This window comes from Coenobita brevimanus, chromosome 111, assembly GCF_032717465.1.
Source record: "Coenobita brevimanus isolate Jiangsu-jjx chromosome 111, ASM3271746v2, whole genome shotgun sequence".
Classification (NCBI taxonomy): Eukaryota; Metazoa; Arthropoda; class Malacostraca; order Decapoda; family Coenobitidae; genus Coenobita; species Coenobita brevimanus.
In genome coordinates this window covers 1,324,117-1,351,626 of record NC_137064.1, presented here as the reverse complement: position 1 = coordinate 1,351,626, position 27,510 = coordinate 1,324,117, and the positions used below count along the sequence as shown (strand labels likewise).

Below are 27,510 nucleotides of genomic sequence, written 5' to 3'. Positions count from 1 at the left end.
GTTAAAATAGAGAATGTTTACTCGGCCAGTGTAAAGGCCTTGCGTTGAGTTGATTTACAAGGCCTTAAGCGAGTGAGGTCTGTGTGTGTGTGTGTGTGTGTGTGTGTGTGTGAGAGAGAGAGAGAGAGAGAGAGAGAGAGAGAGAGAGAGAGAGAGAGAGAGAGAGAGAGAGAGAGAGAGAGAGAGAGAGAGAGAGAGAGAGAGAGAGAGACGAGGGGGAGGTGAGGGGGATGGTGCACAAAAAGCTCTTTTCAACAAGGTGGAATCCAAGACCTCATCTCATCAGCTCCTCTCCTCTCACTGACTCCTTGTAATGATCTTTGCTTGCAGGTCTCTGGATTTGCAGCAGACACGTAGCATCCGTCTGTCTAAACACTCCCCCTTATCGGTTCAGCTTTCTGATCCAGTAACCTTTATTCTAAGTCCTTCATTAGCACAACTAGCGAACTCTTCATCAGTTTTCCTCCTTGTCTTTCTCTCTGCCCACGACCTCTAGCGTCTCAACCACAATGCATCCTGGCCTCTCGATGGATATAGACCTTATCTGAACTATCTTGCAGGGGCGATTTGCATTCCGTAAGAATTCTGTAGCGTCTGTGTACATATTAAAAACGGGGAGAGGCTGGGGGCTTGATCTCATGGACAGAAAGCATCAGAATTAAGAATGAGATCAGTCACTTCTACACTGACTGGGCTTGTATGGAACTGACGTGTATCTATAGCAAGACTACGAAAAGGTATAGGAGTAGCTTAGTCGTGTAGCGGGGTTAATATGGGAGTTGTAATAGTAACTGTGACCTGACCTTGACCTTCTTTCGTGACATATACTTACGGTTCATAACATGGCTCGAGATACAATAACTACGTGTACGGTACATAGGTAAAACTGTGGGTTGATAATACATTTACTTACAGATTGAACTTTATTTCCACTTCTCTTTAATTATCTTGCATTCACTTTGGAAGGATGGTGATGATGATGATGATGGTGGTGGTGACAGTGATGAAGATGATGATGATGATGCTGATGATGGTGACAGTGTTGATGATGATGATGTTGATGCTGATGATGATGCTGATGATGGTGGTGATGAAGATGGTGATGATGTTGAATATGATGATTGTGATGGTGATGAAAATGATGATGATGATGATGGTGACAGTGATGAAGATGATGATGGTGACAGTGATGAAGATGATGATGATGTTTAGGATGGTGATGATGATGATGGTGACAGTGTTGAAGATGATGATGATGATGATGATGATGAGTGCGTTTCCCACCCTCCAAATGGCCAAGACGCGTCAGTGGAGAGAGTGAGAATCGTACGTGAGGTATGATAATGAATGACTGATGGGAACTGTGCTCATGTACGTGCTGTTAACACACACACACACACACACACACACACACACACACAAACGAGGGTGCTTAAGGGAGGATGAGAGGGGAGAGAAGAAGGCAGGGAGAAAGGGGAGAGGAGGGGAAAGGAGGAGAGGAAAGGCAGCGTAGACAAACTGAGGGAAATGGGGTGAATTTGTCAGGTCAGAGAGAGAGAGAGAGAGAGAGTAATGTGCCAATTTTTATGACACTGAATGCATCCTGTTGTTGTTGTTGTCATTTGTTATTTTTTGCATTTATTGGTTTTGGACTCACCTTTTTCACCTTTTCTTTATTATATTTTTGCTGTTCCATTTTGCTGACCTTTTCAGACAAATTCTGCTGACTCGTTACGATGCTGATTTCTCCTGCTTTCCTCCCTGTTAGTCTCTGCCCATTTTGTGTGCTGATCATTCATGCTGACACTCATTCCTGATTCTCTTTGCTGATTCACCATACTAATCCTTCCTGCTGAGCTGATCCTCCTTACTGACCTCCCCTGCTGACCCTCCTTACTGATCTTCTCTGCTGACTCCTGCTGACACGTTACCCCTCGTGGTGTGAGAGGAGGCAGAAAGCAGAGAGCAGACAGCATGCTAAAAGGTGGAGGTTTAGGGGCTCGGCGGAGGGAGGGGGAGGTCAGGGGGGAAATGGAAGAGGCACTGGACTGGAAGGGATCAGGGATGAGGAAGGGATTAGGTAGGGAGAGGTAGGAATGAGGTAAGGTGAGGTATGGTGAGGCAGAGTGAGGCAGGGATGAAGCAGGGAGGGGTTAAAGTGGAAGCAAGGAGAGGTAGGGGTAAGGCACGGGGAAGGTAGGGAGAGTTGGGCGTAGGGTGAGGCAGGGAAAGGTAAGAGTAAGGTTGGGTGAGGCAGAGAGAGGTAGAGATAAGGAAGGGTGAGGCAGAGAGAGGTAGAGGTAACGAAAGGTGAGGCAGGGAGAGGTAAGGTGTAAGGTAAGGTGAGGCAGGGAGGTATGGGGTAAGGCAAAGTGAGGTAGGGGTAAGGCAGAGTGAGGCAGGGGTAAGAGTGAGGCAGGGGTAAGGCAGGGTGAAGGCCTGGAGTTGATGGAACCGTGGGAAATTCCAGAGAGATGCAATTTTCCTAGAGATACGGAAGTCAGGATGTTTCGTTAGCACCATTACCACAGCCATCATCGTAATTATCTTCCTCGTGGCCACCATCATTGCCATCGTCACCACCATCATAATTATCGTTGTCACCACCACCATCATCATCATCAACATCATCATCATCATAAAAAACAACACCCTGACCATTTTACCTACCGAATATGAGGGTGAGGTAGGGTCCAGAAACCAGGAAAGTAAGACGGAAAGAGAGAGAGAGAGAGAGAGAGAGAGAGAGAGAGAGAGAGAGATTCACAAAATAGGAGGGTCATCATCAGTCTGCCAAGCGAAAATGATCTTCCCTTCCATTCACTCACCATTCAAGGCATCGAAATGATTGGCTCCAGGTTGTACAGGTTATAGTCCGTCCACCTTAACTTGGCCGAGATTGTCGTCATTTTGCAGCTTATGACTCGTAGCTTAGTGGCAGATTAAGACAATACTACGACATTACATTGCTCTCGTAGCACTTCTTCGTGACTGTTGCGTGTATGTTCTGACCTGGCAAAAATCCCTAACGTCTTCCAGCTCAGTTGATGGCCAAGTCACATTGGAGGATCGCTTGGACTAGTAACCAAGGAGACTCACTACTGGCTCATAACTAAGGCCCATAGAATTTAATGCAACCTCGACTCATATCCTTCCAGAATAAATATCGTAAGAATAAAAATAATAAAATAGCGTAATGGCTTCAGGGTAATGGACTCCACCCTCTTCTCCCCTCCTCCCTGTTGATAAGTTTTCCTGTATCTGATTTCCATTGTCTTGTTTCTGGATCTTAGCTCATTTAGACCGACATAGTGGGTGTGGATCGAGGATGACTTGGATGATTTTTTAGTGTTTTAGTGAGTTTTAGTGTGTGTTTTTTCCTCTTTTGTTGCTTCTTGGACACTCCCTTTCCTCAGCTTTGGGTTGTAGAAAAAGAGGTGGAATGATGGTGGTGGTGGTGCGGTGTGGTGGTGGTGGTGGTTGAAGTTATGAATATCCTCGTCACAGTTAGAGTATATATTAATCGTCGTCATACGTAAATACCTTAATAAGTATAGATCCACTTCCGTACCATACCATACAGGAAGAAAAAATAGCATTCCATCCTGAGTCACCTTGCCCCACCACCACCACCACCTTTCCCCGAAGCCACGAAGAGGGCGTCAGAGCGAGGGTATTTTAGCAGCCCCGCATGTCGCTATTCGTGTTGTGTTCCCAGAAGCGACATTGTGATTTAGACACGGAAATACCTCCCCCTGTTCTCCATTCCCCCCCCCTCCCCCACCCACTTGAACACATCCACGCATTTTTCATCCCTCGTGTGATTATCCGACACACACACACACACACACACACACACACACACACACACACACACACACACACACACACACACACACACACACACACACACACACACACAATATTTCATCCCTCGTGTGATTCGCTGAGAGGAATGTTCATTAATCAAAATAATATGGAAGTTATTATTCGGACCTGAAGAGTTGTGAATCATCCCTTAGTATGAATAAACGATTTAAAACACAACTTGAGGTCCTGGGAGTTTATGAATACAGAGCGTGGTGGTTGTGATGCCGGTGTGGTGATGGTGGTGAGGCTACGTGGTGAAGGCCTTGGCTGACGTGGCATCCAGGACAGCACGTCATCACACAGTACCAGGGCATGATGAGACTGGGGACGAAGGAGGGCACATACCTGGTGTTACCCACGTACTCCCTCTGTGTCGTAAACCGCAACTAACACGGGAAGGGTTCATGATGAGTCCCTCCTGTCTTACGAACTTGTTACGAAACTACACGGACGATTTATATTTTTTACTCTGGCCAGCCCCAGACGATTTTACTCGCCACTGTGAAATCCTAGAGGTCGAAGTGCAGTGAAACCATATTGTATTAACTTTTCCATGGAATGTATGAAGCGCTATAACCCGATAAGGCATACAACATGGATTAACTCAACTTAAGCAAAGCCTGTGATAAGGTTCCTCACAAGACGTGTATTAGAGCGGTGAGAGTGCGCGATATTAGCGAGGAAAATGTAAGGTGGATAGAATCTTGGCTAAAGGGAAACAAAGAGTTATTATAAGTGATGTTAGGTCATATTGGGATTTAGTGATTATCGAGAAGCCTCAGAGAACAGTCTTCGGTCAGTTGTTTATCTGTCTGTCTATCTGTCTATTTATCTATCTGTATACTGTAATGTGTGTGTATGTATTTGTGTTTGAGAGAGAGAGAGAGAGAGAGAGAGAGAGATGGGGGAGAATCCAATCACTTCAGACGTAAGGTGATGGGAAGGGGAGCAGGTGTCAAGGGACAGATGTTGCGAGCCGAGGCAACAGGTGTGTGTGTGTGTGTGTGTGTGTGTGTGTGTGTGTGTGTGTGTGTGTGTGTATGTGTGTGTGTGTCGTATTTTATTCTTGCTGTCTCCACACAGTAATGGACGAACTAGACACAGCCTTCATTAACCCCGTCACTACGACAGATCTCCCCCAGCTTAATAATATACTCTGTTAATGACAAGTATTAAATAAAATATCATTTTACTATAATGGTTCATCTAAAATATCATCGTAATTATCTAAGGTCATTTCTAAGATGAGTAAAATGATCTAACAACAGTAAATCAAAGAAATCATATATAATGTCATTAATTCTAATCCTTCCATCACGAAAAATCACTCGTAATATTAGTGAATAGTAAATGGAATGTTTATTAGTCTTTCCACCTACACCCAAGGCCTCTGTGTGACTAAGGGAATGCGCTCTTCCAGCCTGAATGTGTGTGCGTGTGTGTGTGTGTGTGTGTGTGTGTGTGTGTGTGTGTGTGTGTGTGTGTGTGTGTGTGTGTGTGTGTCCTCAAACACAATCATCCACCCACGCAAAGGAGAAAGCCACCCTACCCTGCTGAACTGGTCACTTTCCCCACACATGCAGCTTTCCCTATCACACACACACACACACACACACACACACACACACACACACACACACACACACACACACACACACACACACACACACACACACACACACACACACACACACACACACACACATTCCAGTCGTGCTAAACCTGAGTACGGGAGAGTAAACATTTCAAATACTTCCTCCTTGTGAATCTCTCTCTCTCTCTCTCTCTCTCTCTCTCTCTCTCTCTCTCTCTCTCTCTCTCAGTCTGTTATTCTTTTTTCCTCCACCTTTTCCTCACCCCCACCCACCTATGCCTACCTCTCCTCAACCAGTTCTTCGACACTTGCCAAATAGCGCTACAGGTTACCGAATGTCTTAGGAACTTAACCCCAGCCTTGTAAGTCTCCCCTAAGTTCGCTAACCTAAAATAATTTGTCGGTAACATGAAAAATATAATGTTAACTTGTAGAAAGAGTTTATGGGGATCGTTTTGTTTTTATTCGTCGTCACTGCCATAGCTCTCACTTGAACTGGCAAAATCGTCTGGCGGTTGCAAGGAAAAAGGAAAAAGAGTCTCGTCGAATGTTGTTATAGTTCTTGTGGTCCAGGACTCATATGAACGTCAACCCGGTGGACTGCAAGCTGAAACTATCCTTCTCATACAGTCCACTATCCTTCGTTTGGGGGCTAGAGAAGGAACTGAGAGAGAGAGAGAGAGAGAGACGTTCGTGTAACTCTCCTTCTGCAATCGACTATCCTTCGTTTGGGGGATAGAGGAGCTGAGAGAGGTTCGTATAGGTGCCACCACGTGAAGGTGTTACTATCCAGCATCTTCCATCCTGCTAATAGGGTAAAACGAGCAATATTTTCCAGTAATAACGCATCTGGCTATAGATTAAGTAATGTTAGCTTCATGATGAACTGCAGGTATCGGCTGAGAGAGAGAGAGAGAGAGAGAGAGAGAGAGAGAGAGAGAGAGAGAGAGAGAGAGAGAGAGAGAGAAATAAAGCACGTCATTCTCCTTGGTTTGTGGCAAACTGTATATATTATCGTTTTGTGACCTTGCATGACGTAGGGAAACAAGAAGAAGAAAAAAAAGAGAAAAGATGAGCATAGAAGGAAGGTGAGAGATAAGAAAGTGAAGGAGAGCAGAGAAAGGGCAAGTGTTGGAGAAGGGAAGCAAAACGTGAGGATAGAGGAGATAGGAAATGAAGAAAAGGGAGAAGGAAGGGGAAAGGGGGAAGAAGGAGGAGTTGTTGGAGGATAAGACGGATGTGGCGACTGAGAGGAAGAAGAGGAGGAAGAAGAAAAGAAGAAGAGGAGGGAGGAGGATGTAAGAGAAGAGAGGAGAAGAAAAAGAAAACGAGAAAGTGGTGATGAAGTAAGACATGAAAGAAGAAAAAACGAGAAAAGCAATGATGATGATGATGAAGTAAAAGAAGAGAGAAGAAAGAAAATAAGAGAGAAAAGAGAAGAGAGGAGGAGGAGGAGGAGAAGAGGTGGGAAAAGACGGATGTGGTGAGAGAATAAGAGAGAAAAGAGAAGAGAGGAGGAGAAGAAGAGGAGTGAAAAAGACGGATGTGGTGAGTAACACAGACAACAGGCAGGAAAGCAGCACACCACATGACGCAATGCACTCACGAGGAACTCCCCCCCCCCAACTCTACTCCACGTTGCCTCCACTCTGCCGGGAGAGCTGCTGAACAAGAAGAACAGGAGGAGGAAGAGAACAGAAGGCAACTCCACTCCATCCCACTCATTTCGCCTGAACAGAAGAACCAAAACAGAAGAAGGAAGAGAACAGTAGAAAATCCACTCCACGCAACTCCACTCATTCTGCCTGAACTGAAGAACAAGAAGAACAGGGGGAGGAAGAGAACAGAATGCTACTCCACTCTACTGCACTCATTCTGCCTGAACTGAACAAAAAAAGAAAACGAAAAAACAGGAGTCTGTAATTCACTTCACTCACTCTGCTTGGAGAACTAAAGAATATCAAGAGGCAGGTACGTGAAGAACAGGGAGATAGGAAACAAGAGGAGGAGGGTTATAGAAAGAGGATAAGAAGAGGAGGAGGAGGAGAACAGAAAAAGGATAAGAAGACAGGAGAACAAGAGAAGAAGGATAGAAAAAAAAAAAAAACTGAAAATGAGATGTACTGGTCGAAACACGAAAAAAAAGAGTAATAGAACAGGAGGAGAAGAGAAGAACAGGAGCAGCAGAAGAACAAAGAAAAATAACAAGAGCAGCAGGAGAACAAGAGAAGCAGAATAAGAAGGAAAACGATTAGGAGAATGGTTCTTTGGATGTGGTAGTGGTGGCGTGATGGTAGGTGGTGAGTGGTGGTAATGGCTGACGTCACCCCATAACACTGACTTGAGAGAGAGAGAGAGAGAGAGAGAGAGAGAATGTAGTGGCCTGTGTGTGTGTGTGTGTGTGTGTGTGTGTGTGTGTGTGTGTGTGTGTGTGATCGTTATTAGGACTTCCTTAAGTTATTTCTGGATAATTTCCTTGGTTCTTGCCATTTCCTCTCTCTCTCTCTCTTTTCCTTTCCCTTCTTTTCCCTTTCCTTCCCATCTCTCCTGTCCTCTTTTTTCTTATCTTTTTTCCTTGTATTCTCTTATCCCTTCCCTTCCCTCCCTTGCCTTCCCTTCCCTTCCCTTCCCTTCCCTTCTCTTCTCTTCTCTCTTCCCCTATACCCTCCCCGATAGCCCATCCAATAAAGAAAGAGGACATAGAGTGCGGGTAATCGATAGAGTTGACACCCTGTATCGTATTTTTGGCGGTATGGGAGGCTTCGCACCACTTCAATAATTCGCTAAGTATTTTGCATTTTTCACCGTAATATTCGCTTGTGTGCCATTTATATAGTTTTGATATCAGTGTAGTTTGTATTAGTGACTTGCAAGAGGATAGGAAGGCGCAAAAGGCAGAATAAATCGCGTAGGAAGAAACAATACGAAATCAACAAATCCTGTTAGAACATGATCTCGTATCCCTGTGTTCCGCCAAAAAGTTTAGGAGAGAGAGAGAGAGAGAGAGAGAGAGAGAGAGAGAGAGAGAGAATTATATGGAAGTGAAAGAGGAGGAAATTTTAAAGGCGTGGATGATAGTGAATGGAGGTGCGGCCTATTTTCTCTGGGCACTCAGATAATTGTTCTGTTTTTTTTTAGTTTTCATTTTTTCCTCCTTATTCCGATGCGCATCCATTAGTCCATCTCATTTGTGTCTGTGGGAATGATGATGATGATGATGAGGATGAGGAGGAGGAGGATTTGCTTTCGTACGTATTCTCTGGCATTTCTTCGCGCCTCGATGATGATTAAGACGATGAAGACGACGACGAAGAAGGCTCGCCATTCGTATTCTCCGTCTTCTCATCTCCTTACAAAGTATCGTGTATGGTCAATGAAGGCTTTTGTTTACGAAGTGCTCTGCGGATAAGAGATATTGATCTGTTTGAGTGCCTAAGCTTTTGTTTTCTTGTGAGTGTGTGGAGTGGAGAGGATTCGGCGCGTGCTATCGGAAAGCGTCTTTGTTTACCATCTTCTCCGCTATTCACAAGTGCCCTTTTTTTTTTCATTCATTGACTCTTTTTATTCATAACTACTCCATTTTTCTTTCATCGCTACTGTTTTCATGCATAGATATCTTTTTTTTTTCCTTTTTTTTTTTTTTTTTTTTTTTTTTTTTCAAATTCTGTGCTGCCCTATTTTTCTCCCGCAGCTACTCTTTTCGTTCACAACTACCCTTTTGGTTCGAACGGTGATCTCTTCATTCAGTAACCCTATATTTTTCCCAGCTATTTTTTTTTTTCCGTTCACAGCTGGACAACTATTTTAATTCACTGCCATCCTCCTCATTACTCAAAACTACCCTTTGCATTAACAACTGCCCTTTTCATTCAGTGCAACGTTTCTTCATTCACATACTCATTCTTATATACAACTTTTATATATACTGTTTGTACAATATATACTGTATATGCTGTTTTATATATACAGTTTTTATCTACAACTTCAAGGAATACACAGTTACACTCCATATGCTAATACTCTTCCCCACACACGTAAGTATATTTATAGTTTCTTTTGATCACTTCAGGTAAATCATTATTCAATCTTTCACTCGCTAGTCCATTCGTATACCGTACATTCATTTTACTTTGATCATATTTATTAAGTAGTCTAAAACTCCTACGTAAGTGATTTTGTAGAGGTGGTATTTAGTGTATCATTCGTCACCCACCGCCTCATAGTAGCAAATCTCAAAGGTCCGTACCTGAGGGCTGCCCTCCATATACTGTAGACTCTGAAAATACCCCCTGGCGTAACATACTCCTTCCCTTAGGCGGTAAAGGATTGAGCAACATACCGTCCTGGCTGCCTCGTTCACGCACGTATAGTTATTATTATTATTATTATTATTATTATTATTATTCTTGAGCTGGTGCTGGTTTATTACCAAGAGGTTGTTGGGGTTTACTGCTCACGTACTGCCACTTAGGGATGAGTGAGGCTGGCCGCTCTCATCTTAAATATCATGACCACCTTGCCTAACCTCGGGCTCCTACACGCCTCGTGGGGCAACACAGGATTAGATGATGAATGATGATGATGATTATTATTATTATGATGATGATGGTTATTATTATTATTATTATAAGCAACGTTGGGTCTGGTTAGTACTTGGATGGGTGACCGCCTGGGAACACCAGATGCTGTTGGCATCCCTACGTGTCAAGGGGGTTGGTGGAGGATTAGTGCCCCACCCTGTAAAACAATTAACTCCAAGCCCTTGGCCACCCCGTTTGGGATACATGGCGTCTGGCAATGAATGAATGAATGATTAGTAGTAGTAGCAGTAGTAGTAGTAGTAGTAGTAGTAATTTGCACAGGTACTTTTTTTTTTTCTTACTTCGCAATTTTTATGCTTACTACGGTCTTCGCCTTAGTCAGCACATTCCCTTCCACACTTGTACGGATTCACACACACACTGGCCAACTGATACGCATTTTCGTTCCCTCATTTTGCTCAGCTCACTTCTGCCATTATTTTTTGTTTAATTTTTGTATACTCAAGTTCGTAAATTCATATTAGTAACTTGTAAATTGTTTATACACTCGTCTGGGAGTCATGTGCATTTGTATTTTATTTTCTTGTCAGTTAATTAGGTTTTTCATTTTTTTTTTTTCGCTTTCCATTTTTGTATTGTCCTTGTTTGCATAATTACGTACGCTACTCGTCCGTGTTCTCTCTCTCTCTCTCTCTCTCTCTTCATCCACCCCAACCGACTTCTTTTCACACACCACTACCTATTTATCCTGTACAACACACACACACACACACACACACACACACACACACACACACACACACACACACACACACACACACACACTCATTGTCCATCATCTCCACATCCACATTCCACATTTCAAGGACATCGCTCACTTGATCCACTTAAAATTCCATCCACCTGCAGTTGAGTCCTTTCAGTACGATGGCCCATGTTTGTACTTCATTTAACGTTATTTTATTTATCTTGGGTTTACATCGAGATTGCTGAAAAAATAATACACACACACACACACACACACACACACACACACACACACACACACACACACACACACACACACACACACACAACTGCAGAAGCGCTAGTTAGATACGGAAGCTTCAGGTCCTCATATATGGGGCTGTGTTGTAGGCGCTGAAGCCCTTAAAGTCTACGGGAATAACACTTACGTTTCTGAAAAATGGTAGTGACAGTCAGACGGACAGCGCCACTCCTACAGATGTTCCTGTATCTAAAATAATTAAATAGATAAATAAATAAACGTTCTCAGTAGGCTGACGTCTGTTTATATTATACATGCTACCCCAAGCGATTATATCAAGTGGAAAAAGACATCTCATTTTTTTGGTGTAAACTTACATTTTAGGATTAATGTTTTTCGCGGGTACGGACACACTCAGGTATATAATTCAGCAAAACAACATACCATCTTGTTATGGTGAGGGAAATCTTATCTTCCTTTAGGTGAGGGAGGCTAAGCGGCTAACGGGTTGAGGTATCCACAGAAGAGACCCAAGAGTGTGAATTATGTAAGGAGTTGTGGCCAGTTGGCCACCAAACATGGCAGGGTTGGAGCTGTGTGTGTGTGTGTGTGTGTGTCTGTTTACTTGAGTGTCAAGTAAACAATGCTTATATGTATGTTGAAAAATGTGTTTATTTTTAAGGATAGCGTAGGTTACATCCGCCTTGCATTGCCATTAGCTGTTGCAATATATATATATATATATATATATATATATATATATATATATATATATATATATAGAGAGAGAGAGAGAGAGAGAGAGAGAGAGGGGGGGGGGAGGCGAAAGGTCATTGCATACATCAGTCAGAAACAACGTAAGAGATTACTTCAGTTAATGTAAATAATGATGATGATGATGATATATACTCTTTTATATAACACGCATGCTGTGATGAAACTTGGTCGTTCGAGCACTGCCTCTCTAATTATTTCGGGACGTGCATCAGAGGAGTCGGAAAATCACAGTTCCATTCATCCCCCATCCCCTTATGAGGCGTAAGAGTGCTATGTAATGGATAGATGGTAGGGAGTGGCAGGGGAAGGGGAGGGGGCTTGGGGATAGGGGAGAGGGGTATTGTGAGGGGGGATAACTGAGAGGTAGAAGGGGAAGCTGGAAGAGAGGTGAGAAGGGAGGAGAGAGGGGATGGGGATATTGAGAGGGGTGTAGGGAAGGAGGTAAGGAAAGGTGAGAGGGAAGGGAATGGGGATAGGAGGGTAAAGTAATGGGGTTAGTGAGAGAGGAAGAGGGAGGGGTATGGGGGAGTGAGAGAAGGAAGGGACGATAGGTGGAATGGGGGGTAGGAGGAATGGGGGAATTGAGGCAAGGAATTAAGGGAGGTGGGGATGGGAGGGAAGGGAGGGCAGAGGGATAGTGGTGGGGGTAGAGAGTGTGGATAAAGGGGGTGAGGGGGTGCTACACATTATTCCCTCTTCCAATATGAATGTAAATAGACCAGGATTTTCAATATCCTCGCTACGGTAGTCTGGGAAAATTATGTAGGTTGCTTATTCGCCTGAGAAAATATCCGGCACTCTGAATATTGCAAAGTGAGAGAAATATTGCAAAGCGAGGCAGTATTGCAAAATGAGGTCCCAATCTTACCCATAGTTCAATGCCAGGATTTGCAAAGTTACGATCAATTCTTCTCGCTCGTGACTCTGATCAGTTTTTGCAAGAAGACGAAGGAGGAGGAGGAGGAGGAGGAGGAGGAGGAGGAGGAGGAGGAGAAGAAGAAGAAGAAGAAGAAGAAGAAGAAGAAAGAGAAGCACAGAAACATTTGGCTTTTTTCTTTTCCTTCTGTAAAAAAAAAAAAAATACCTCTGATATTTTTCCTGTCGTGGCTCAGATTTTTTTTTTCACTAAGAATAAAAAATGCATGGATAGATTTACATAAGCATTCTCCTGCCTTGTCCTTCCTGCAGAAACCAGCGTTGCTATAATAATTTTCTTCTCATAACTCTAATTCGTTTTTTGCAGGAAGAACACAGGGCATTGGAATGTTCTGTACCGCTATTTTTTTCTTCCTGTGAAAAATATCAGAGTTTAAAAAGCGAATTAATCTTAAATTTGTGAATCCCTTTCCGGGTAGATTTTAACATCTTTACTTCTAGATGTTTTCCAAGACAAACAAAACACACACACACACACACACACACACACACACACACACACACACACACACACACACACACACACACACACACACACACACACACACACACACACACACACACACACACACACACACACACACAACTTAAAATGGAAATCGTCTCCACTCCTCTTTACTTAACCCTTCTTCCACCCCCACATCCCCCTACTTTCTCACTTACTCATCCACCCACCCACTCTGTTTTATCCCTCCTCCACCTCCTGTCCCCCACTTCCCCACCCACCCCACACCATTCACTCCCTCCACCCCCTCTCCCCTACTTCCCCTCCCACCCCACTCGATTCAGTCCCTCCACCCCTATCCCCTACTTCCCCTCCCACCTCACCCAGTCCTTCCCTTATCTGAAACACACTTCTCACCGCCTCCCTATCTCTCCCCCCTTCCGCTCCCCCTCCCCCTCTCCCCTCCCCCCGTACCTGACATTCCTCTCGTTGTACAGGTCGGCAGATTGTGTGATAGATATACATACATACATACATATATACGTGTACATACATACATACAGTACATAGAAGGAGGGCATTCTCTCTGTCAATGTCAGTCTATCTATCTGTCCATCTATCTATCTATCTATCTATCTATCTATCTCTCTGTCTGCCATTCTATCTGTCCTTCTCCCCCGTTAACTCACTGTGAAAAGTTCCTGAAAAATACAAGAGTACTTTGATGTGTAGTACGTGTAGGTGTTCTCACTTCCTGTTCTTAGTTATTCATGAACACAGCGCTCTCTGAAGTTCACCCGGGGTACAGTAATCGATAGTGTGTGTGTGTGTGTGTGTGTGTGTGTGTGTGTGTGTGTGTGTGTGTGTGTGTGTGTGTTTACAGTTGCATGGCATGTTATAACATTTTGAGACAGATTAAAGAAATGTGTGTCAGACAGGATTGAGAGAGAGAGAAAATGTGGAACGGTGGATGCAGTTTAGAGCCTGGCATACAGTGAACAAGTGTGTGCGTGCGTGCGTGCGTGTGTGTGTGTGTGTGTGTGTGTGTGTGTGTGTGTGTGTGTGTGTGTGTGTGTGTGTGTGTGTGTGACCCCCTGACCCACTCCACAGCACCACCACCCACACACACACGCTCAACCTACCTATACCAATCGTAGACCCCAAATATATCCACTTTAACCACGTTTCGCCTTAGGAATGTGTGTGTGTGTGTGTGTGTGTGTGTGTGTGTGTGTGTGTGTGTGTGTGTGTGTGTGTGTGTGAGACAGCATAATATAACAAAGTGGCATAGCGTAATCTAACTTTCCCTTGGGACTCCTCCTCAGGCCAAGATGGAGCACCCAAAGATAGGTCTGCAATATTCTTACACGTCAAACTTTCCTCAGTCGTCTCCACAGGGCAAAATGTATACCCACACTTGGAGTACTGTGTCCAGTTCTGGTCATCTTATTACACAAAAAAAATAATAATAATAATAAATAAATAAATAAAATACGGAGAAAATTGAGAGAGTACAACGAAGAATGAGAAAAATGATATTCATATTAAGAAATAGCTATGAGAAACGTTTAGGTGGGCTGAATCTGTTGACTTTAGATAAAAGTTGGAACCAATAGCATTTCTGTGTCTCCTCCACAGGCCAAGATGGAGTCCCGGAGGGTAGGTCTGCGCCCGGTCGCCCCCACCAACATCCCCGCCCCAGTTAGAGTCTCCGGTGGGCCCCCCAGGACCCCCAGGGCGTGGAGACCCAGAGGCCCCCAGGAGACACAGGGCAGACCCAGCAGGATACTGAAGAAGGAAGAGAAGGAGCAGTTGCTGAGGAGGCTGACGCCACAGCAATACCGAGTTACACAGGAAAAGCTGACGGAGAGGTGAGCAAGTTACTTGATGCTACAGATTTACGAGAGATGAAGAGAGAGAGAGAGAGAGAGAGAGAGAGAGAGAGAGAGTAAACAAGAATAAACAAAATGGTAATGGATGTTTGAGCGCAGCTGAACGTCATGCTGTAATAAATTGAGAGAGATTAGCAAATGTGTGTCAGAGGGATTACTGTTCGTCTGTGTGTGTGTGTGTGTGTGTGTGTGTGTGTGTGTGTGTGTGTGTGTGTGTGTGTGTGTGTGTGTGTTAGAGAGAGAGAGAGAGAGAGAGAGAGAGAGAGAGCGTGATGCGGGTGTACAGATGACTATCATGTGTACCGAATAAAGAGGGTGAAAGATAGATCAGGGTGTAGTGTGTACATATTACACATGGTGTTGAAAGTATGTGTGTTTGTGTGTGTGTGTGTGCGTGTGTGCGAGTGTGTGTGTGTTCATACTGTGTCTCAAATGGTCCTAGGGGGATATACCTGTCTTGTTTTAGCTGATACATCCTTCCCATCTTGCACACTCTCCCCTTTTCCCCCTGCACACACACACACACACACACACACACACACACACACACACACACACACACACACACACACACACACACACACACACACACACACACTTGTTAACTATATTCCAGGCTCTAAATTGCATCCACCGTGCCACATTCTCTCTCTCTCTCTCTCTCTCTCTCTCTCTCTCAATCCTATCTGACACATTTTCTTAATCTGTCTCAATTTGTTAAAACATGCATGTAAACAGAGAGAGAGAGAGAGAGAGAGAGAGAGAGAGAGAGAGAGAGAGAGAATGTCACTGTAATTGTATAATGTTGATTAGCTTTCCTTACGTCACCTTAGTACCCAAACAATACATCAAATATGTAAGAAAGGGACTGTGCCTCGCCCCACTTCACTATTTCATTCACCCCACCACACAGCTTACCAATCCACCCCACTCCACCCCATCCCACCTTAACCCCACTCTACTTGCTTTCCTACCCCACCATCCACTGCCCCTTCCCGCAGCACCATCTGATACCCCTATCCCCGCCTCATCCCTCCCCTCGTGTATCCCCCTTTATCCTTTTACCCCATCACCTCCCCCCACTCCATCCAGTACCCCTCCCACACCTTTACCCATCTCCACCAACTGCCCCACCCCACTACCCACTCCCCCCATTCCTGTTACCCACAACCTCTCCCCCCTCACCCACACGCTCACACTCAGCTGTCCCACCCATACCGCCGTTGCCACACATATCCTCACCCCACCCCACCCTATCCTTGCCCTACCTCAACTGCTGAACCCTCAACACCCACCCAAACAGTAAGTACATTGATCCCATCCCTTGTGGCGTCTTTCTTGTTAGTACGAGACCAGTTTAGCCTAGATAGGAAAGACTTCTTGCCCTGAATGATTTTATTATTATGGTTATTTTAAATCCATCAGTTCGAGAAGTGAGTCCTGAGATAAATAAAAATGTTACGGGTAAGCAGGAAATCATAAAACACACACGAAAGGGTTAATCCTTCTTACTGTATACAGGTGGGAGCAATATTTATCTTGATATTTCACCTCTTCTGCTTTCCGCCTCCCACAGCTGGCTAATGATCCTGATCTGAGAGAAGCTTGATTATGCTTCCTTGCACATTGACTGGATGGTTCTCTTTGATATGGTGCTTCAGGGACGAATGTGATGGACACGCCCTAAGTGTGAAGCAGGCTATCTATCTATCTGTCTGTCTATCTATTGCCAGACTCCTCAATCCCGTAAGGGGTGGCCAAAACAAATCGCCTCCATGTCGCCCTGTCCAGTGCCACTTCACTGCCTTGCTTCCAGCTCACATCCCCCCTTCTCATATACCTCTCCACTCCATCCCTCCATCTCATCCTCTGCCTCCCCTTCCCTCCCCCCTCCATCTCACACTCATACACTCTCCTCGTTAGTCTCTCGCTCTCCATCCACTCCACATGGCCAAACCACCTCAATGTATTTCTCCTAACGCAGTGGAATTATAAGAAAACTTTTGTCCCTGACTGTACTACCCTGCTTCACCCCATCCAGCTGTCCCACTTTTTCTTTCCGTCTCTCTCTCTCTCTCTGTCTGTCTGTCTGTCTGTCTGTCTCTCTCTCTCTCTCTCTCTCTCTCTCTCTCTCTCTCTCTCTCTTACCTAGTTTTTTCTTGCCTACTGTTTTCTTGCCCCGCTTTTCTTCCCCCAGTATTTTCTTATCCATCTCTTCATGCCCAGCTTTTCCTTGGCACCCCTCCAACCCCTTCTCTCTCTCTCTCTCTCTCTCTCTCTCTCTCTCTCACACACACACACACACACACACACACACACACACACACACACACACACACACACACACACCAGTTCACGGCCGCTTGCATTCAGTTTATAGGCTTCAATTCTACTAAAAGTCAAGTTACAGTATTTATATTTGGATTTTTTTTTTATTCATATGATTTTTTTTTTTGGCTCGGGTTAGACAGTTTATTAATCTCCTGAATCCTGTAGTGTATTTTATTCTTGCTCCCTCCGGACGATTTTATTCAGCTGATGACTTTTAGAACTGGAGGGGTTAGTTGCAGTCTTCATTAACTCTCTTCCGTGCAAGGGGCTTTTCTGGGCCGAAGGGAAGAAAGAGAGAGAGAGAGAGAGAGAGAGAGAGGCGGCAAAGGAGTAGTGGTAATCCCTTTAGAGCTGGCCGTAACTGCTCTTCTCGTCAGCTTGAGAGAGAGAGAGAGAGAGAGAGAGAGTGTGTGTGTGTGTGTGTGTGTGTGTGTGTGTGTGTTTGTGTGTGTGTGTGCGCTTTGGCTTAGCCTGTGACAGGAAGTTTGAGTGGTTTGTGGTAAGAGGATAACAGGGTAGAGGGGAAGAGGAGAGGGGAGGGTGCTGGAGGGGAAAGTAATAGATGGGAGGGGAGGCGTGGGGAGGTTGCTAGAGTGGGGAGCAATAGAAGGGAGGGGAGGGTGCTGGAGGGGGGAGCAATAGAAGGGAGGGGAGGCGAGGGGAGAGTGCTGGAGGGGGGAGCAATGGAAGGAAGGAAAGGGTGCTGGAGGGGGAAGCAATAGGGAGGGGAGGGGAGGGTGCTGAAGGGTTGTAATCACGCTGAATCTCTGTCTCTGTCTGACTGTCCATCTCAAGAGATCTTAATCTGTAAGGGGTGGTCACAAGCGAATCACCTCCGTCATGCTGCTGTCCGCCAACGGGCTGCCCCCTCTCCAACTCACACCCTCTCTCATATGCCTCTCCACCCATCTCCTTGTCTCATTCTCGGTCTCCCCCTCTCCCTCTTCGCACATTTCACTCACTCTTCTCTCCACCCATCCCTCTATCTCATTCTGTGTCTCCCCCTCTCCCTCCCCTCCTTACACCCCACTCACGTACACTCCTATAGTCAGTCTGTCATTCTCCACCCTCTCCACATGGCCAACCCATCTCAGAGTATTTCTCCTAATACCCACATCAACACCACAACGCTTCATCACTTCGCCATTTGTCTGTCTGTCTCTCCACGTATCATAAAAACTACCGTAATACTTAAAATCCAGCGACCCAGTAAGTGTGTGGTCTGGTTGTTGTTTCCGAAGTGATAAGCATTCGTGACGGTAACATAAACTTGTCACTTTTTGCAAACGATTACGACACACGAAAGTTTTGTAAATGAGACAAAACTCTCCGGATATATCAAACAGTGTGAGCCGGGCTGTTGGTAGAGACACGGCAATGCATTTAGGCACGTACTGCATGTTGTTTATAAGATTGACTGTGTGCCTTGATGACCCACGTGCAGTTAATAGGTATTTAATCAAACCCCGTCCCCCTTATCACCCCTCCCTCTCTGTGTCCTCATTTCTCCTTGCTGTATATACACTTTTGTTACGTCTCTGCTCATACCTGAAGAGAGTACAAGTGGGGCCGATATTGATGTATCTCCTCAGTAAACATTTCCGCAGGTGATTATAATGATCTTGCAGTCAGATTTTCCCCTTCCCCTACTCTTCTTCTTTTTATTCTTCTTTTTTCTTGACCGCCATAATGTTACAGATCATGGAACGCGGTGTACAGGCACAATAACTGGCAATGGTTGTAGATGTTAATTGTAGATAAGATTGTCCGCTTTAATTACCCCTACACCGTCAAAGGGCATTTATTATTATTATTAGTATTAGTAGTAGTAATAGTAGTAGTAGTTGTTGTTGTTGTTGTTGATCATGTTGTATTTTCAAGTCTGTGATACTGTAATTTTCCCTCGCAGGCCTTACTCCAACAAATACTACAAGCACTGGGAGCGTGGTGTGTACGCGTGTGTGGTGTGCGGCGAGGACCTGTTTCTCTCCCACACCAAGTACGACTCTGGCTCCGGCTGGCCCGCCTTCTACGACATCATTGACAAGAATAAGGTGTCGCTCAAGCAGGACCTCTCGCATGGTGAGTTGAAGGGTCCTATTCCGCGTGACCTTGCAGATTGTGTAACTCTTCCTCCCTACCAGTTTATTCTGCACATTACACCTCAATATTACACCTCAGTATTACACCTCAGTATCCTCGTGTATGTTATTGATGCGAGTCAAGGCGATACCTGGTATTAACGCAAAATGAAGAACGTACAAGAAAATATTAAGGCACAGTATGCAAAGTAAGTCGCCAAGGAAGAGATGCTACGACGTCTCCCATGCCATTTCCAGTACGGAGTTAGTAAGATTCACCAAATAAATAAGGTAATGTGCTGTAGGGGACTAAATGTCGGCTGGTACAATATTTTTCACCTTCGACGCCCAACCCCCCCCCTCTCTCTCTCTCTCTCTCTCTCTCTCTCTCTCCATCACTCAAGAAACACACTTATATTAATTCTTCTTGTATACAGCATACTGAGACCAAAGCATCACCATATCCGTCAATTCTTCACTTGCCTTTATTCTCATGCATCACATATTTTTTGTCTTGATACTTCATTCAGTTTTCATCAGTTCATCTCTGTTGCCTCCTGTCCCATACATTTTCCCATTGCTCTTTGCCCTTCTCATTTTCTATATCCTCAAAGCTACACATATTCTTATTTCTCATCTCAGTATCATCCCACTATCCTTCCTCCTGTCTCTTGGCCAGTAGTACTCGGAATGTAATCTCTGTTTCCTTCATCCCATCAGTGCTTCTTCCTGTCACTTTGTACCCTCTATCACTCGTGGTGGTAGGGTGTAGGTCTGTGAGTCCTCATATGTATTTGATTCACTGAGGGATGGATATTTAAGAGAGTGCTGTAGTATGACCTTTTATATATTCTCACATGTTCTCACCTTGTTGGGGTTCCCTCGGCAACAAATAAAGAGACTTACTCACAAGCATAGCCGCTTCAGTGTAATTTCCACACGCAGTGCTCACCCTCTAATCCAGAAAAGCCTTTCACACTTATACCCATACATGAACCACTGGGTAGGGGGGAATCAAATCTCCAGTCATGGAAGCATGCTTTTCAGCCATTACATTACCTACCTACATACATACATACATTCATTCATCCCCATCAGTGTTTCTCACTGTATTAGTTATTATCACCCTTTTCACGCCTTTCCTTTGCGTCCTCTTCCCCATATGCCTTACTTGCTGTGTAATGCATTATAGCCATTTATGCTTCTTAGATAAAATATGGCATAGGTTATCCCAAGAGTGTCAGAGATACATCAGAAATTTAGATTATTACAGTGCAGTAATATTATCTTTCTCGGTATGTTTTTGCTTTTAGTGTCTGTGAGAGTCTGGTGCATTCCACTGGCACACTCTTGATTAGTTCTCCCTTTAGTGTGTTTTCTCTGTAATTGCTGCCTGGACCTTACCTCACCCCCACCATTGAGTGGGAAAAAGAGGTTAGGATGTTGATATATCTATGACTGCATAGTAATAAATGTTAGTTATTTCTTATAATACTGAATATCTTTTGTTTCACTATCTTCAAAGTACAGTACAACATTAATACATGCACTTTCAGTCGGAGCCAACCTGCTGCTGCTGGTGTGCAACCCATCACTGGCCAGGACTGAGGTTGCGTGTGCCACCTGTGGAGCCCACATAGGACACGTCTTTGATGATGGACCGAAGCCAACTGGAAAGCGCTTCTGTGTCAATTCTGCATCTCTGACATTTAAGGCACAGGGGCCAGTTGATGAGAATTCGTCCCCAAATGTTGACCAGAAGGTTAGCTTATAACAAATATTACCGTCCTGTATTAGTTTTTCATGAATGCAAAAATTTATCATGAAGCAGTATGGTACAGTTTCATATTTTTTTAGCATATGAATGAACACAGTATCAAATTGCAGTGTGACTCTTTAACTCTTTCAGTATGATGATGCAGATTTGCTTTTAACAAAAGGAATATGGCTGTACAGTATTACCAAAACTGAATGTGCAGATTATGTGGTGGATTAGGAGGGTGCCCACCATCCACTCTTTTGATGTAGTGCTACCATCAGGTAACTACTCTGAGTGGTATGCAACTCAGGAAACCATTTGGTACTGTGCTTGGAGCTAACCATGTAATCAGATGGTGCCTGATGGTCTAGTGGGTTAAGATGCTCCAACAGAATGGGACCCACAAGATTTTATATGCCAGAGGTGGTTGGGCTTTATTGCTTACAGAATGCCACTAAGGGCAAGTGAGACTAGCTACCCTTACCTTAAATATCAGGATTAAGTAGCCTCTCCCTGGGTTCCTACACTCCTGATGAAGCAGAAAAGGATTGGATGATGGGTGGAATATGTGAAAGTGTAGGCAAACCTCTCATAAAATATGAAGGTCAGTTCTAAAACACCTATGAAGATAGATAAAGGGTAGATTGTATTACACTTTTCAGTACAGTATGCAGTCAGCAATGAGGTAGAAAGACCAAGCTTTTTATTTTCCCTCATGCACTGTAATCATCATGCCTAAGATTGGAGGTTTACACTTCCCTTTACAAATATCAGGTTTACTATACAGGTATTACTAACACAGCCTTTAGTTTTATCTGTAGCCTGTACACAAACTTATGAAAGTATGGGTCAAAATTTATGTGTTCATGGAGGTTCTGTTTGACCTTTTCCACACATTCCTAAAATCAGGTAATAGTTATCCAGGATATGTACTAAGTGTATTGTCTTTACAGGACCAGCATCGTGCAGGTGCGGGGCGGGCAGCAGAACCAATAGTACACCTAGCCTCACCATCAAACTCATGTGCATTGGGTGCCCGGATGTGCTTCAGGGTGACCAACATGGATGCCTGTGAGGCCACTACTCCACAGTCCTGAGATAAGCCAAACCGTCCCTCTGAGGGACAGAAGGTCCGACTGTTGCAAGCTGGTGGTGGTGGTGGTGTGGCTGTGGAAGGAGTTACAGTTTCTGATTCTCATGTGGCCCCTCATAGTGTACAGAAATTAGTAAAAGTTACTCACACCACTACCCCAGAAACAAAACTAACAGTCCGAAAGAATAATGAAGAGGTGATTAGAAGACTTAAGACAAGGAATGACTGGTTCAGTACTACTGACCCTGGCCAGCATGCTTATTTAGAAACTACAAACAATGATAAGTCACCAGATAGACAGATCATGTGTATAAACCAGAATGGTACAGAAGATTTTGAATTTATTGATGCTGCAGAAGATGGAGTACAAGATACAGGTCTCACAACTGAAGTGAATGGAAGAGTAGACACTACTGGCACAAAGGTAATGGAAGAACTTGCAAGTAATAACAACAACAATAATAATAATAATAATGAAACCACAACCACTTCTTTACCAGCAGCAAATGGTCTTCCCATTAAATATGTTCCTCAGCAGATTGATAGTGAAAATAAGAATGATACTCAGAATGATACCAAAGTTGTAAAGTTTTCTGATATCAGTAATTCATTACATAAATCAACTGCAAAAACATATAACACAGATAAATGTAACAATCATGAACTCCTATCAGATGAGAATCACAGATCAAAAGAAAGTAATCTAAATGGTAATAATGTGTCTCCACAGCATGAAAATATATTGGGAAAGAAAGTAGAAGAATGTTTAGTAATGAATGGAAAAGCTAATGCTCTTCACACTGACTCTGTTGTTCAAACTCAGTCATCTCAGAACTCTACAAAGGAATTAATGATTGGTACAAAGTTATCAATGGAATTCCATGCAACTAAGCCCAGCACTGTTAAAAGAGAAGATATAAGTAATCAAACCTTAGAAAATAGAAAACATTCTGATGCAAGCATTAGCACTTCAGTTAGCAACAAGTCAGGCTCAGAGGATGGTGTGGTTATGTCAGGTGGCAAAGAAGAGGCATGTCCAGAAAGTTTAGTCAAGGAAAAATCCAGTAAAGTATCTAGATTTGTTCGTATGTTCAACAAAAAGGATGGAAGTCCAGCTGAAGGTGGTGAGAGGGCATCTGGAAAGAGGAATCAGAGGAGGATGTGGGGAATGTGTCTACAGGTTCAGAGTCCAAGCACTGAGGATGATAAGCCTTGTACCCAGCAAGCAAATGATGAGAGGGACAGTGTAAAGAGTGAGCCCCTTATTGACAATGATTACAGTGATAAAGAGTCTTGTTCAGACACTAAAGCTGAAATGGCTAAGACATCAAGCTTCAATGGCATTGAATATTTGAAAAATAGCACTCAGGACAACACTCAAGATAGTACTGTAAATGACTCTTTGGCAGAGAAAAAGAAGAATCTGAAACTTAACACTGAAAAAAGAAGCAGAAGTTTAATAAGAAGTTCAGGAGGACGTAGGTCATTTGACAAACCAGAAAAGCCATCCAAAATTGGGAAACCAAGATCAAGCACTCTAGATGACATACTGGATAGCAATGCATTGAGTGCCCGGTCCAGTAAGACCCTGCCAGCTACACCCACTTCAAGCACAAGTGACACTACCCAAGACTCCGCTGCCAATCACCCATTTTATCGACGATTCTACAGTCACTGTATGGTCCTACCCATGAGGAGAAGAAAGAAGGATGGACAAAAGAAACCTGTTGAGAACATGGAATCTAATATTGTTATAGATAAAAGTCCACAGAGGTCAGCAGAGTTGTGGCCTAGTGGCACAAGTGATGCAGAAAGTCCAAGTGAGACAAAAGTATTGGAAAAAGAGGAGTTGGATGAATGTAAGGAGTTGGAGGAATCTCCTAAAAAGCTTCCAGTTATTGATGATTTGCTTGCTGAGATAATGGAGAGTGTTACTTTGATGGAACTTGATATGAAAACAGGTGAGCAAAGACTTGCTAAAGTTCCAGAGGATAGTGAACTTTCAGATTTACATCACACTAATGCAAGTGGAGGTAAACTTCTCTTAATTGAGGCAATGAGAGGTGAGAGAACAACGGATGAAGATGATGATGTGGATGAGCTTCAACCAGATGGTGATATGGGTGTCATTCTGACGAGGTCAGGGTCACGAGTTGGATCACTAATTTCTAAGTTTGAGCAGGGCCAGTGTTAGAGTTTCTATATTTTTTGAAGTAGAACGTTGTTTGATGATACGGATCACAGATTGTAGAAATTTTATTGGTTTTGCACATTATATTATATTTTATACAGTGAGAGATGTTTAAATCCTTCTCTCTGCTGATGTAATGTGTGTGCTTGGAATACTTTCTCTTTTTATTTAATTTGCATTACTGTACTCAGTATTCTGAATTACAAAATATGTTCACTGTACATCAGGTGTTCATCTCCTTTGATTCAGGGAATGACTAAATTAAATAACCTGCAAAATGATACTGGAATGCATGTCTTACTTTAAAGCAAAGTACAGTATTGTGCTGTCCAGTCTAACTCAAAGGTATAATTATGTACCCTTCATCCTCTGTATATAAAGCACTACAGATAATTTACTGTGACTTCCATTTACAGATGCTGTATATATAGTATAGCCAGTTGTTTAAGGTTAACCAGGAAGCCAACTCTTATATACTGGATCAGAGAGTTTTATTCATTAGAAGTAAGCAGATATAAAGTATTAGAATGCTGTGTATGACTTAAAAAATTACTTCAAATCACATGCCGTGTAGAATAATGTATTGATTTATATCTAGTCAGGCCACCTAATTCTAGTGCTTTGAATAAATTTTGTTGCAGCCTGGAAATAATCTGTGTACTCTGCCATTTATGAGTGATTTTATATTAGTACAGTATATTACAGCTACCATGAAGCATTCAGTATATGTACAGGTACACTATTGTATATACAGTATTATGGCAAGCACAGACATCAACTTTCCATGTGGTTACGCCAAGTGTATAATGGGTTTGTCACTGGTAATATATATATGGCTAATGCAGTGATTATTGGTAAAGCTTATGCAAGTTCTCACTACAATTATTATTTTTCAAGCCAAGTTACAGGTGGGGTTGCTCTGCAGTTAAAATTTCAAACTATTTGGCAGATTTTGAACAGGTTTTGAGTCTTGGTTGTGGGTTAGTGCATTGTATGATTTTTTAACACCCTTCAGCCCATGGATGTCATTGTTTTTCTATTCTTGCTGCTTCCAGGTTATTTTATTACCAACGAACACTTCATTCCAATCACTTCCTTACTCTTGATCATCCTTAAGTACTGTATACTTCATCCATGCCTGATCCATCCATCCTTGCATCATCTAATCTTTTTTTTGCCGCACCAGGAGCATAAATGCTCAGGGCAAGGCTACTGGCATAACAGTCAAGGCAAGGGTGACCAGTCTCACTCACATCTGAGTTGCATTATGTGAGCAATAAACTTCGACTACATCTCTCATCCACATCACTACTGATCTGCCAGTATCACATTTTTAGGCACCACATTCCTTCTCTACACACCACCAAACCCAGTCATTGTTACTGTTTTGTTCACATCATTTTCATTCATCATCCATAAAATATTTTCTTTATTGTCTCCATTCTTCATTTCCATTCATAAGTATTCTTCACTTGTCCCCCCACATTCACGTATTGTCCACTTTCATTTGTACATTTTTACACCATCTTCCCAAATAGTTTCCTGTTGTCAAAATACAGTAGTTTGTATTTATATTTCTCCCAAGATTGTCATATATTGTACGTGTATTTTGCAAGTCTCTTTATGTGTTTATTACTCTCAGTATATATTCCTTCCTCCTTTTTTTTTTTTCATTTCCTTTTATACATCCACTGTAGTCATTTATATCCGAGGGGTGGTTGGGGTTTATTGCTTGCATCATGCCACTCAGTGGAGAGTGAGGCTCATCACCTGTAACTGAAATGTCGGAACCAAGTGGCCTAACCGGGGCTCCTATGCTCCTCATGGTGCAAAAAAGGACTGGTTAGTGGGTGGATGGATAGATGTTTGCAAGGAATACAGGGGAAAATATTCTCTCTTCCTTACCCCAGGGATAGGTTACAGATACAGGTACTGCTTATCATTGCCACCCAGCATAGTGAATTATTTTTCTGGATATCAAGAAACCATTTGGCTTGCCACTCTGTGTAATGTCTGTCAGTAGTGCTGCATTGATATGAATGTATTCATTTTATTCTTGCTCCTACCAGATATTTTTATTCATGGTATGAGAGTTGTATAGGGTAAATGATGACTAAATCACACTTCTGCTTCAAAAAGTCTCTCCAAAGTTGAATACAATTGTATTGGGGTCTATAAATGCCCCAGAGGCAAAGTGGGGATCCCCTCTTTGGCTCAGTGGTAACGTGCACGCATATGAAACGCGGGGGACTGGGATTGAATCTCGGCCAGGACTGTGATTAATTTGTTAAGTTTCATTTCAGTTATTGCACAGTAGCTTAGAGACAGAAACAATATGTTAGCAATATTGCATCAGTGTTTGCAAGATTGAGCTGCCCTTCATATGTGCCTAAAGTTTCAAGAAGAATTTAGCATTATTTCTCTGGGTGCCTGGTATAGTACTCTAATGGTTACAGTGCCTCAGGTGGAGTGACTGACTTCCATAGCTTTGATCACCAAGAGGTGACTGGAGACTTTTGAATCATGCAATGCCCTCAAGGGAAGCAAACTGGTCATTTACCCTGAAATGGGATTGGCATTTTTTTTTTTTTCTTGGCATTGATCATTATGTTTTTATTCTTGGTAGGTTTGGAGGTTAATCTGTAAATATATTTGTTTTGTGAATTGCCCATATTTATGTACATAGAGAAAAATGTCTTTTTTTTTTTTTTTTTCTCACTTATCCACTACCTAGAAACTGTAATGACACTTTGTAAAAAAAACTAGCATAATTCTGATTTAAAAGAAAAAAAAAGTGTACTATAATGCAGATATTATTTTTGTATAGTAATTTCCTCTTTGCTTCACAAACCACATTTGTCTAGTTTGTGTTTTCTTTTGTATATATAGGTTTCTCTGCAAATTATATAAATTGATACAGTAGTAGTTTCACTTTTCACTATTGCTTTTGGAATCATTTAACTTAATTACAATGGAAACTTAATGCCTTATCTTTCTGAATACAGTACACTG

General features: G+C 43.1%; 1 protein-coding gene across 1 annotated transcript in view; it reads left to right on the top strand.

The window, feature by feature from the left end:
* The window catches only part of LOC145417883 (peptide methionine sulfoxide reductase MsrB-like), a 90,000-nt gene extending 67,066 nt beyond the window's left edge, over positions 1-22,934 (top strand). Inside the window, exons 3-6 of the mRNA XM_080286499.1 lie at positions 14,790-15,022; positions 19,284-19,456; positions 21,012-21,217; positions 22,168-22,934. Coding sequence (XP_080142625.1) covers positions 14,796-15,022; positions 19,284-19,456; positions 21,012-21,217; positions 22,168-22,311 — 750 coding nt within the window. The 5' untranslated portion in view covers positions 14,790-14,795 and the 3' untranslated portion in view covers positions 22,312-22,934. The remainder of the gene's footprint in view (positions 1-14,789; positions 15,023-19,283; positions 19,457-21,011; positions 21,218-22,167) is intronic.
* Positions 22,935-27,510: the final 4,576 nt, after the last annotated feature.